The 12,483-nt window shown below is 39.1% G+C and overlaps 1 protein-coding gene, 1 non-coding gene and 1 pseudogene across 2 annotated transcripts; 2 read left to right on the top strand and 1 right to left on the bottom strand.

The window, feature by feature from the left end:
* The first annotated feature begins 7,627 nt into the window (after positions 1 to 7,627).
* Positions 7,628 to 10,081, top strand: LOC120016396 (protein VAPYRIN-like). The gene is made up of 2 exons (XM_038869145.1): positions 7,628 to 7,778; positions 7,863 to 10,081. The coding sequence occupies exon 2, from the start codon at positions 8,185 to 8,187 to the stop codon at positions 9,790 to 9,792; it is 1,608 nt and encodes a 535-aa protein (XP_038725073.1). The 5' UTR covers positions 7,628 to 7,778; positions 7,863 to 8,184; the 3' UTR covers positions 9,793 to 10,081.
* A 68-nt stretch (positions 10,082 to 10,149) lies between these two features.
* On the top strand, positions 10,150 to 12,470 carry LOC120017324 (annotated as a pseudogene).
* LOC119980152 lies at positions 11,986 to 12,146 on the bottom strand. The gene has a single exon (XR_005463794.1). It is a non-coding gene; the product is annotated as a U1 spliceosomal RNA (small nuclear RNA).
* Positions 12,471 to 12,483: the final 13 nt, after the last annotated feature.

Here is a 12,483-nt window from a genome sequence, read left to right as displayed (position 1 = left end):
ATTCATGCCCTGTGTGCAACTGTTATCCTTATTATTTTTACTCTGGGTGATGGTTAGTTAACATATAGTGATGATGTGATATACATCAGCTGCAGAAAAAAAAAGAAAGGAAAAGAATAGAAGATAGCATATGTGCAGATAACTTACTGAGAAAAGTGGGTATGACTCATAATCTATATTCACCAATTCAATGCCTAATAACATGATCTACAGTTCCTACAAATAATATACTCTTGATCAAATTGTGTAACAGGGGAAACATGTTATTTGAAGACTTTCTTGGACACCAAATAACTCATATATCGTTCATCAAATTATTCAAAAATTCCTCCCAATGTCTGTCAGCTTCTGTTTCTGATTTCTCGACATTGTTCGTCGCCTCATTGGATTGGCTGTGTCCCTCCTCTGCTACTTGATCTTCTTGCTCAACTTCCTTGGCTGCTGCTGATATTGAGATTGGAAGTGCAGTGGAATCTACTGGAACAGCAGCATTAGATGAATCAATACCATCAATAATGTGTGATAATTGCTCGAGATTTGGATCCTGGAGATAGTTACTATTCCTAGAATGATTAGGGTGTTCATGAACGCTCGATTCACTCTCAATTAAACCGGTATCTTGTGATATCTGCAAGAAATTTGGATCCCAGAAACCCTCATAGCAGATTGGTTCTGACTGCGACGAGTGATATTCAGATTGTGGCATCGCTGGCAGTTCAAGAAGATGTGAAAGATCCTCGAAACTATTGTCATCGCGTGGCATATGTAAGAAATTCAGATCCAGGAAGCAGTTACCTGTTGGGGAATTGCAACCATTCTCATATCCAGGAAAGCATGGTTCTGGCTGCATTGCCTGCTGTTCAACAATTTCATAGTCTTGCCCCGTTGGATATGCCATTGCTAATGGTTGCTGAGCCTCCATCATTACAGAACCTGAACCTCCACCATCACCAGTTGTAGAATAAAAGGCATTCTCATTACCGGAGAAGCATGCTTGTGGCTGCATTTGTTGCTGAACTATAGAACCTGAACCTATACCATTACCAATGAAGGAATAAAAGGCATTCTCAAAGCCGGGGAAGCATGGTTGTGACTGCATTGGTTGCTGAACCTCCACCGTTACAGAACCTGAACCTCCACCATTATCAGTTGTGAAATAAAAGGCATTCTCACTGCGGGAGAAGCATGGTTGTGGTGGCTGCATTGGTTCTTGAACCTCCTCCATTACAGAACCTGAACGTCCATCATTACCAGTTGAGGAATAAAAGGCATTCTCATGGCCAGAGAAGCATGGTTGTGGCTGCATTGGTTGCTGAACCTCCACCATTAAAGAACCTGAACCTGGTTGTTGCACAACTGCCCTTACTCCATTGACAGAACCCGATTGGGCATCAAGTGAAGAGAAGCTATTGCTGGAATTACATGTTCGCTTTCTTGAATTCTGTTCATATTCTTCACCATGCATCCTCTTCTTCTCAGATTTCTTCGGTGTCTCCAAAGAAGGGCAGCTGCCGTAATTAGTAGGATTGGCATTGCATTGATTCTTGATTAGTGGACAAGAACTACTCTTCTTCAAAAAATATTTGTCATCGACAATGGACGATTCAGGGTCATCAGAAATTGAAATCATAGTATTCCTTCCAATGACGCAGAGCACAATATCTCTAGGGGATTGTTGTTTATCGGGAAGAGACAACTCGTGCATCGTCCATCTACCGTACTCCCTCCTCAAACGCTGAGAGGCTTCATCCCCTCCCTTCACTTCAAAGGAATAGTACTTGTCGAAACCCATGATTCTTCCATTGAAATCTTTAACAACACTAGCTGTTGTTCTGCCATTCCATGTACCCGACCCCGCGATCCTCTGTATCCTTGTCGACGTATCACGGTGACCACTCACTTTCTTCAGACAAGTAAAAACGTAAAAAATCTCTCCTCCATCGTTATCACTGAAATCGAATAAGTTCCACGGCTCATTATTCCTATTCGTTTCATCACCGTAGACCTCATCGCAGTCGGTGATTATATCATCTGGGTAGGGAAGTCCTGCGACTTTCCTATAAAGACAGAGGAGGAGTTCCTGACGAGTAGGCTTGAAACAAACACCAGATTGAAACGGAGGCCCCAAGGGCTTCAAAGCCTTGATACGAGTTCTCCGGAGGTTCGAATTCTCCATAGAACCACAAAAATCTCTTCTGGGTTTCTTGTTTTGAAGCAATCGAAGAGTAAAAACAGAGTCTTTCTCGAAGAAATTGTGACTGCTTGCAAATAAGGATTCGTTTGTGTTTTACAGAATGAAAAACAGAGGGTCTTTATATATGCAATTTTTGTGACTAGCCTATCATAATGTTATATGGATTTGGATATCAGCAGTAGTACTCTGTTTTTGTCCGAATTTTAAAAAATAACACAAAAATAAAAAAAAAATTCAAACCCAAAAATTAATTGGAAAATTTTATCTACACACCATTAATTTATTATCTTTACATCATTTTTTTAACCTAATTCATTATCTTTATATCACTTTTGTCAATATGATAAATTTATGCCAAAAAAATTATAAACCAACACACAAAATTATAATAAAAAGACGAATATACCTTTGATTTATAAAATATTAGAATTTCAAAAATCATAGGGATCTCAGCATAAGTTGTCCCAGCCATCCAAACTGCTTACATGGCTGGGTGACATGGCTAAGGTGGGGCCCACTTGGTTCACTTGTCTCTTATTTTATTACCAGATTGTTTCACTTGTTTTCTCTCCCCTAAATCTTGGCCGATGTCCATCTTCTTCGGCAGCTATGGCGGGACCGACGGCACCTCTTGTTTTGTCACTAATTGTTCTTTTGGTTTCTTGAAATGGGTCAATGTCAATTTCTTTGGTCTCTGTCACCGATCCCGCGGTAGCTACGCCGGAAAAGAAGATTGACAACGGCCAAAATTTACCAGAGAAGGAGAAAGAACAAGTGAAAGAAGTGGGCCCCATATATGTCATGTCCCCTAGTCATATCAGTAACTGGAATGACTGGGACAACTTATGTTGGGATCTCTATAATTTTTGTTAGAATTTTTATTGTTAAATTTACATATATATTGTCTCTCTAAAAGGTTAATATGTTATTGTATGTAAAGATATTTATGTAAGTTATAAAAAATTAAAAATTGATATAAAGATAATAGATTAATAGTATGTAAATAAAATTTTTCAAACTCATTTATTTGTTTAAAACCCATGAACCCACAAATACCCAAAATTCAAAACCTCTTTTATACCCAAATAAGCCTAAATTTTAGTCCAATTACCCACTAAAATCAAAACCTTAGAAAATATCTAACAAATAGAAAGAGAAAAAAGGGGAAGGTAAAAAGGGGAAGGTGACTAGTGTGCGGCACACACTGTTTTAGAAAGGAGAGAGAGCAGGAGTGCCAAGAAAAGAGGGAGGAGGCCTCTTTTTAAGAGGTGGGCGCCGCACACACCAAAGGAGGAAGAGAAAAACGGGAGAGGGCAAAAAAGAAAAAAGAGAGAAAGTGAGTACAGAGGACAGTGTGGTTTTCATATTTGGGTTTTCAAAACCATTGTTAAGATGTGATGATTTCTATTTCTTCTTCTGCATCTCCCCTTCTACTTATTCTTTTTATTTCCATTGTTTTGTTTGACTGTGGATGATACCCGGAATAGGTCCCTCCTATCTGACGAATCAGTCAAGTCAAATTGAGTTGAAATAATTGAATTCCTTCTTTTCTGATGAGTGTGCACTTCCTTCCTTCCTGCACAGGGAGTAAACGTAAGCTACAATAGAGCCCTGAGGGTGTGCTCAGGGAATCTTTCTGACGTTCAAGTCAGTACGGTACTAAACTTGGGAGGATGACTCGTTGCTTCGAGCAGTGCCTCTAAGTAATTCAGAGTGCAGGAGTTAGAATGCTTACCTGAGAATGGAGGTCCTATTTTTATATGCGCTGAGTAGTTTGAGTTGTAGTAGGAGTCGGACTCGGACTCTTTCTCATTGGTTTGCTAGGAGGTTTTTTGGAGGGCGCCCTATGTATCCCTCTCCAAAAGGGGGTAGGATTCTACTTGGGAGTTAATGTCCTGTTCGGACTCTTCCTTGGTAGATGACCTTAGTAAGGTATGGTCGAACCTTACTACCTAGGTCATATGAGACGAATTACATTGGCAGGGAGGAGTGTACTAGGAAGGTTGGTCATGACCTTCCTACCATGCGGTCTAGACGTCTTACTCGCTGAATGACCAAAGTAGTGCCTCTAATACTGTAGGTCGACCTCTTCTTGGTCATACCGAAGTAGCCACTTCGGTCTTACCGAAGCAGGGACTTCGATTGCTGACTGGTCTTGGCCTTGCTGTCACACATGTGCCATGTGTCCAACTTTTATTGGTAAGGATATTTTAGTAATATCAATTGTGATTTGAGATTTAGGTTTAATTATTCAATTGTTCTATTTCAATTTCCATTCAGTTTTGGTTTTGTTTCTAGCTTCTTATACTGGGATCGGAGATCCGCTTTGGCTATATATCCCTTTGCTTGTGTTCTTGTTTTTATGCGAGGTTTTGGGAGGAAGGAAAATTGATGATTCTTGAAGGATGAGGACAAAAAGATAGCTTAGAGGTTCATTTAGTTTGAGCAAGAAAAATGGAGAGACATACGAATGGAGAAGAAGGAGAAAGTGTGCCGGGTACATGATTATATGACATGGGTTGGATATTTGGTTTGAACATGGATCGGGTACTAGGATAGCGATATTGGGCTTCATGTTTAAGTATATTTTGGGTCAGCAATAATTTTGTATTGTATATTTATAAAAGCCTTTGTTGTATTATTTGGGCTTTGTACTTGGGTCTTTTTGTATATTTGTTTGGGACTTTTAGGTAATTTGGCCTTTTTGGGCTTTTATTTCACATGTATTAAGCCCAACCCTTTGTAAATCGCAAACATAAAAACATATCAATAATAGTTCAAAGTAAAAAAAAACACATCGTACTTGATCACAAAATGATCTCTAAAACAAGTAGCAGGAGAGACAATATGTTTTGTTTTCTTTTATACTATACTCTTAATCACACACACAAGTGGGTTATGGCCTTTTGTCACTTGTAACCTCCGACTTTCAAGTATGGCCTTGTGGTTTTCTGGGTTAAAACTCACTCCCTTGGGGGCCTCAATTTTTTTTGATTGGGGTATGCTTAAAAAACATTATGATTATTTATCATAAAGATAGTGTTCTGTTGCATTTTTGCTGGTAGCATAAAACTGTTGAAAATGTAGTGGCAAATGACTTACAGGGGTATTATGTATTAAGTTGTAACATATATAAATAAATATTGAAATAAATAACAAACAACTTAGAAAATAAAGATAAATAATTATAATTAAAAGAATTATTTAAATAACCGTTAAATAATTAAATTATTATCTAACAATTTTATAATGAATAATTAAATTTATTTTAAATAATATAATAATGAATAATTAAAAAAGATTAGGTTAAGAACATTTTAAGGCAAAATCTTAAACTATAAATTATTGCTTGCTTGCCCTCTTTAAACTCCTTAAGCATCACTCACTATGTTATGAAAAGTGATTGATTTGCTACAAATTCCGCACATATTATTGTCCTTAACATCCATTAATGTTTGTTTTTACTTCATTTGAATCTGCATTTTTTGTTTTAAAATTAAAGGTATCCTAATCCATTAATAAAGGAGAAAAACAGGAATTACTAGCTTGAAATAATTTTAGGTCTTGTGCACATTTTTCTAATTTCTTCCTTTCATTTTGGTCCAAAATTGGAAGAGACACGAATTAAATAATTTCTTAAAGAATTAAGCTTTGTGACCATCTTGCCATAATTTGTCCTTGCTCAATTTCCATAGAGATTTTCAAATTTTTTTTGGGTTTTTGTAGCTTTAAATATAAATATTAGGATTACAGTACTCTAAGCTCTAAGGGGTGTGTCATCTTCTTAGAGCTCCAATAATCATCCAGTTTCACATTCATTTTATTATTCGATCCAAATGACGATTAAACCTAAGGAATAATCTTGTCAATGTCAACGAGTCCCATCTCATTACACTGATTGTGGTGTTTAGTATATAATAATTACAAACTCACGGAATCAGGATAATTATCTCAACTGATTGGTTCGAACTCCCGACCACTATATGCTCTAAGTCCGGAGAGATAACCGACGCTATCACCAAGTGATTTAGTACCTCTTTTAGCAAATGCTGTAAATCATAAAGTATGTGAATGACACACCTGAAATTTAAAAGCAGGGAAGGGTTAGGGGAAAACCTCCTGAAAATGACACACTTGAAATTTAAATAGTTTACTCGATTCTTATGCATCATTTTACTTTATATCAAGCAGAATATTTCACTTGGTCTTCATAAGGAATCAAGTATATGTTTGTTTATAAATGTTTCAGTATCTTATATATAAGAAATCGCTTGGGTGACATATCCTAGTGGTGAATCTCTTTTGGGTCAAAAAGTATAGACTCGAAATATCATAAGTTCGATTTCCACTGAGAGCAATATTCTCATGCTCACGCATTGGGTTTTGGTTCAACTTACCATGTTGTCAGGTGAAAATCTTCTGTGTGAACAAACCTAACGGCTCAAGGTTAGGCGCATATCAAATGTTTAAGAGCAAACTTGTACAACGTCGTTCTCAATTACTAAAAAAAAAATAAAATCTCGTCAATGTTTGATGCCAAGACATATATTAGGTTAAAACATTTGAAGGCAAAATCTTAAACTAGATTATTGCTTGGTTGTTCCCTTGAAAGTCCTTGAGCACCGCTCACTATGTTATGAAATGTGATTGATTTGCTACCAATTCCGCACATCTTGTCCTTAACATCCATTAATGTTTGTTTTTACTTCATTGGAATCTCCATTTTTGGTTTTAAAAGGTATCCTAATCCATTAATAAAGATCCATTGCACAAGAAGAAAAACAAGAATTACTGGACTTTAGCTTTTGGAGTATGGCTTGCTCGTAATTGTGGTCCTCTCCTCTCACATTCAGTCCTACATATATGTGTGTGACAGTTAATAAATTAATAATCACATAGAATTTGCAACATAAATTGTACAATATTTGCTTCTTCATACAATTTCATGGGCTTTTTTGACAATGTTTTTCCTTGGCTAACAATACTTGTTCTCAAGTAAATAATTTTCTTATGGTACATGTTTCGTTGGCAAACCATGTGAAAAATGATCGATTTGGCTGAGAATGAATCATTCGATTATTGCCTTGTAATTTACTAGCGTATTTGAAAAGAGTGAAGCGATTTAAATACTCGGAATTTACATGTAAAGTAAAAATCTCATATTTTCTCATCATAAGGGGGAAAATCTTTTGAGGATTATTTATTGAATTTAGATCCCTAAAATTTGACTACTTTACGCATACAATCACATCAGCAGCTGGAAAATTTAATTATGTTTTTTTTTCTTGTAGAAATTAAAAAATAATATTAGACCGATCAAGATCTTGGAATTACATACCAAACTATCCATTTGGCCATTAAGTGCAAGCGTTTTTAGACCGACCAAGTTTTGCTAGCTTGCTTGGACATGGCACAACGGTCACTATAGTTGGCCAAGTAAATGGAAGTGCCGTTGAGCACTTAAAACAAACACCTTGTCTGCATTAAAAATGTTTTAAAACTGAAGAAGATCTAATTGAGGTGGTGGTGGTTCTGCATAGATTCCTTCAATGTAATTGGATCAAGAATTAATGGTCTCTCTTAAGTGTGAACAAGAACAATGAAAATTGGTTTTATGCTCACAATTTTTTAGTGTCTGATTACCTTACTGAAAGTGACTTTGTTGCAGGATGAACAACTGTGACATAGAAATTATACAGTGGAGAGACAGAGAATGGAACAAGTCATCATTGTTTTTGACTCCAACACATGGCGGTTTCTCATCAAAGCCGGCCTCACCTTCTTCCTTGATTAAAATACCATCACCAAACCTTCTCCTTTAACTTCTTTATTTCTTCACTCCTCTCTCTCTCTCTCACTCTCACTCCCATCTCTTCATGGGTTTTGCCTCCCCTGCAAAACCCACCAATACCCAAAAGCAAACTCGAAACTTTCAGACACCCATTTGAACAATTTCCATATAGAGATATCAAGTGGAGAGGGAGAGGGACATGGACAGGCTTATCAGTTTGGAGCAATCAAATCTGGTCCCAATAAGGATCGAGCCAGGCCTGAAAGGTGTGGGAGAATTAACACTTCGCAATGTTATGTACACTATGCCAGTGGCGTTTAGGCTGCAACCAATGAACAAGGCTCGCTACACAGTGAAGCCACAATCAGGGGTCATATCTCCACTTGCAACCCTGACTGTGGAGATCACATATGTTCTTCCTCCGGGGGTTAGTCTCCCTGAAACTTATCCTCACTGTGAGGATTCGTTTCTCTTGCACAGTGTGGTGGTTCCCGGCGCAACAATCAAGGACCCTTCATCGACCTTCGATGCCGTCCCTAATGATTGGTTCACAACAAAGAAGAAACAAGTTTTTATAGATAGTGCGATCAAGATCATGTTTGTGGGTTCACCGATTTTGGCTCGATTAGTGAAGGATGGTTCAATGGATGAGATAAGAGAGGTTCTGGAGAAGAGCAATCCGGCGTGGAATCCTGCGGACTCCGTTGATTCACATGGACGGTCTCTGCTTCACATAGCCATTGCTCAATGTAGACCAGATATTGTTCAATTGCTGCTTGAATTCGAGCCGGATATTGAGCTTCAGAGTCGGACCGGGTCGTCACCGCTTGAGGCCGCGGTGGGGTCCGGTGAGGCACTGATTGTTGAGCTTCTATTGGCTAGGAGAGCTAGAACAGAGAGATCAGAGACCTCTAATTGGGGACCAATCCATCTCGCAGCAGGGAACGGCCACATGGATATTCTGAGGCTACTTTTGCTTAAAGGAGCCAATGTTGATTCCCTCACCAAAGACGGCTACACTAGTCTCCATCTCGCGGTGGAGGAACGGAGGCGCGATTGCGCCCGCCTCCTGTTAGCTAGTGGAGCTAGAACTGATATACGGAACACTGTAGATGGTGACACTCCCTTGCACATTGCAGCAAGTTTAGGGGATGAACAAATGGTGAAGTTGTTACTGACAAAAGGTGCTAACAAAGACATCCGCAACAAAGCTGGCAAAACTGCCTACGATTTGGCTGCGGAAAATGGACACTCGCGCCTTTTTGATGCCCTAAAGCTTGGAGACAGCTTGTGTGTTGCTGCTAGAAAAGGTGAGGTAAGGACAATACATAAACTGCTCGAGAGTGGCGCGGCCATAAATGGGCGAGACCAGCACGGTTGGACTGCCCTGCATAGGGCGGCTTTTAAAGGGCGTGTGGACGCAGTGCGTGCATTGCTCGAGAAGGGAATTGATGTTGATGCCAAGGACGACGACGGGTACACTGCATTACATTGCGCGGTGGAGTCTGGTCACGCAGAGGTGATCCAGTTGCTAGTGAAAAAAGGTGCGGATGTTGAGGCCAGGACTACTAAGGGAGCTACTGCACTACAAATTGCGGAGTCTTTGCATTATGTTGGGATTACGCGAGTACTAATTCATGGCGGTGCAACCAAAGAAGGTGGCGTGAACACCGGATCAGCGGTGAATTCGTTTCAGAAATACGGTGGGGAGGAAGTAGAGAAGGTGGTGGTGAAGAGGAGACCTAGTAGAGGAAGAGCTTTGCGTGGTAGCTTTGATCATTCCTCTCTACCATTAACTGTGCTGTAGTTAAAATCTTTGGTTTTTTTGGCGTCCTCTCTGATTAGAACTTGAAATAGATTCATTTGGGGGGAAGTTTGTGGAAGAGTAGTAGACTCAATTGACATATATGTATGTTCATTCTATTACTATATGTAGTCTATGCTACAACTATATCCATATCCTGTTATTGTAAGTCTTCTGAAGGGGATAAGTTACATGTAAGATTGACATTTTGGGTCTTTTTGTATTATGACAATGTTTATGCCATGTTGAATCAACAAAAATTGTATAAAGCATTACCCTTTTGTGCATAACATACAATATGGTAAGCTGTGGGAATTTAAAACTGTGCAATTCTGGTTTTTGGACTCTGATTTGATCAAAATGCAAGTTATCATAGTTTCTGAGAAAGCCATTCGTGTAAACTATTTGTCTACTGTGAGAACAACAGTGCTAGACATCGTAACAATTGGGATTTCTGGGATGTTTATCTTTTTCGCTGTGAGAATTGAAGTGGAGTTGGTCCAACTTGTAAGTTATAAACCAGTCCATTTTTGCTTTTCTTGGTCAAAATATGCCGTAAATAACCCAAGATGTTATAGGCTTATAGCCTATCGGCCCTTACCCAGGCCCAGGCCAGGGAAAGAGGCATTGTGCGTCCTTTTATTAGCAGAGAAGCGGAGGCGGCAAAACAGGGGGAAGTTGAATACCTGAAGAAGAAAGATTGCAGGTAAATCACTCCTGCATCTGGTCAATCCTTGTATGGAAATCAAGGTTCTCGTTAAATCATTCATACTTTGTTGTGATTGATAGTTATTTATCTGAAAACAATTTTGAATTGGTTTTTCTTTTTTAATTGGGATCTCTGGGATACTTTGGGTTTTCTAGTTTGAATTTGCATAGTTAGGGTACTGAATGACTGTAGGAATGCCACACTATTGGGGAAGTGTTTTAGCTTGCGTGAGGCCACCCAGTTGCACTCCCAGGTGGTGCGTTACGGGCTCATTGCCGATGCTCAATTAGGTGCCACCTTATTAGATGTATATGCAAAAACCGGTTGTCTTGATAGCACAGAGAAGGTCTTCGACGAAATGTCAAACCGAGATATTGCCTCATGGAATGTGTCAATCGCTGGATTGGCTCAAGGGGATCAACCCATTGAGGCTGTCTTTATTTAAAAGAATGAGACTGGAGGGATTGAAACCTAATGATAGAACTGTTCTTGGTCCTCTCTCCACGTGCTCGCAACTACTTGGTGCTGTGAAAGAAGGCGAAAAGATTCATTCTTTCACAAGGGATGAAAACTTTGATACGAATGTGCAAGTTTTCCAATGCAGTATTGATACGTATGCAAAAAGTGGGTTGGTGGATAAAGCGTGTTTGGTACCATGACTTGCAAGAAGAGTATTGTCTCATGGAACACAATTATCATGGCGCTTGCAATACATGTCGATGACTACAAAGCACTTGATCTTTTCAAGCAAATGGCTCAAGCTTAGGTGTACCCAGACGCTGTGTCATACCTTGCTGCACTTTCTGCTTGTAACCATGTTGGATTAGTAGAAGATGGTGTTAGATTGTTCAATTCAATGCCAGCTTGGGGAGTCACTCCTGCTGTTAAGCATTATGGGAATGTTGTTGATTTGTTAGACAGAGCGAGCTGGGCTGCTCAAGGAGGCTGATAATCAGCCTGATAATACTTTTCTGAATTAATGTTGGGCAATACAAACACTACAAGGGCATGCATGATTGTATACATTGATGCACATGTGCGATCTGCTGGTCAACAACTACATGGGTCAGTTCGTTAATCTTCTTTTTGTCTGTTTTCTGTCTTTTCTTCGCATTGGCAGATGAACTTGAGCTGTTGAAAGTGGAGTGGAATCTGCTAAGCTTCTAATTGCATTTTTTTTTCAAATTGTTTGCAGAAATTGAAGCGTCCATTGACCCTTTCTCCATTCAAACACCAGGATGTGGGAGTCTTTCCGTTGTCAGTGGTGAATTATCCTCAGCTTCTTCTAATTTCTATGATTCAGATGAGGTAACAGAACCCCCCCGGCTGGAAGGACTATCTCATCTTACCGGAAAACTCATCTTCCACCAGGGTAATTGTCTGCTCTTGTTATCTTGATTGTAATATAATCTTCATTTGACATTTCCTTGTTTGCAATCCACGCTCAATGGTGTTGGCATACTAAAAATCTTAGACTGATATTTGGGTAGGAGGCCGCGCGAATGCAGGCCCCCGCTTCCACAAATTACGACGTAGGCTCTCCCAAATTAGGGAGACCTTAGGGCAGCACCCCTCCTATTGCGCAATGGAGGTCACTGTCCTAGGCCATGAGTCTTCTTGATCACTCATCGACCCCATCCGTAAGTATCTAATAAGTTGCTGTGTGCACTCTATTTATATGTGACACCCTTCATCGCTCCCTGATTGAACTGATGTGGGATATTCATAATTAAATTTGCACATTTTAAATCTGTACATAATAAGTTAATATCCTGATTTGTTTCTAATTTTGTTCGGATTTGGAAAACAAAATTAAATGCAGACACTTTTATTGTTGCTAGTGTTAGTTACGTATAGAACAATCAGATTAAACACAAGCACAGAATCATCAATATCTTATAAAGAGAATTATTGAGTCATCACTCCATAAACAACAGGCCCCATAAACAACAGGAGAAACAAAGTTAATTGGGAATAATTGGCTA

Source organism: Tripterygium wilfordii, chromosome 15 (assembly GCF_013401445.1).
Source record: "Tripterygium wilfordii isolate XIE 37 chromosome 15, ASM1340144v1, whole genome shotgun sequence".
Lineage (NCBI taxonomy): Eukaryota > Viridiplantae > Streptophyta > Magnoliopsida > Celastrales > Celastraceae > Tripterygium > Tripterygium wilfordii.
Note: the sequence above shows the minus strand (reverse complement) of the source record. Positions and strands in the feature narration are given on the sequence as shown.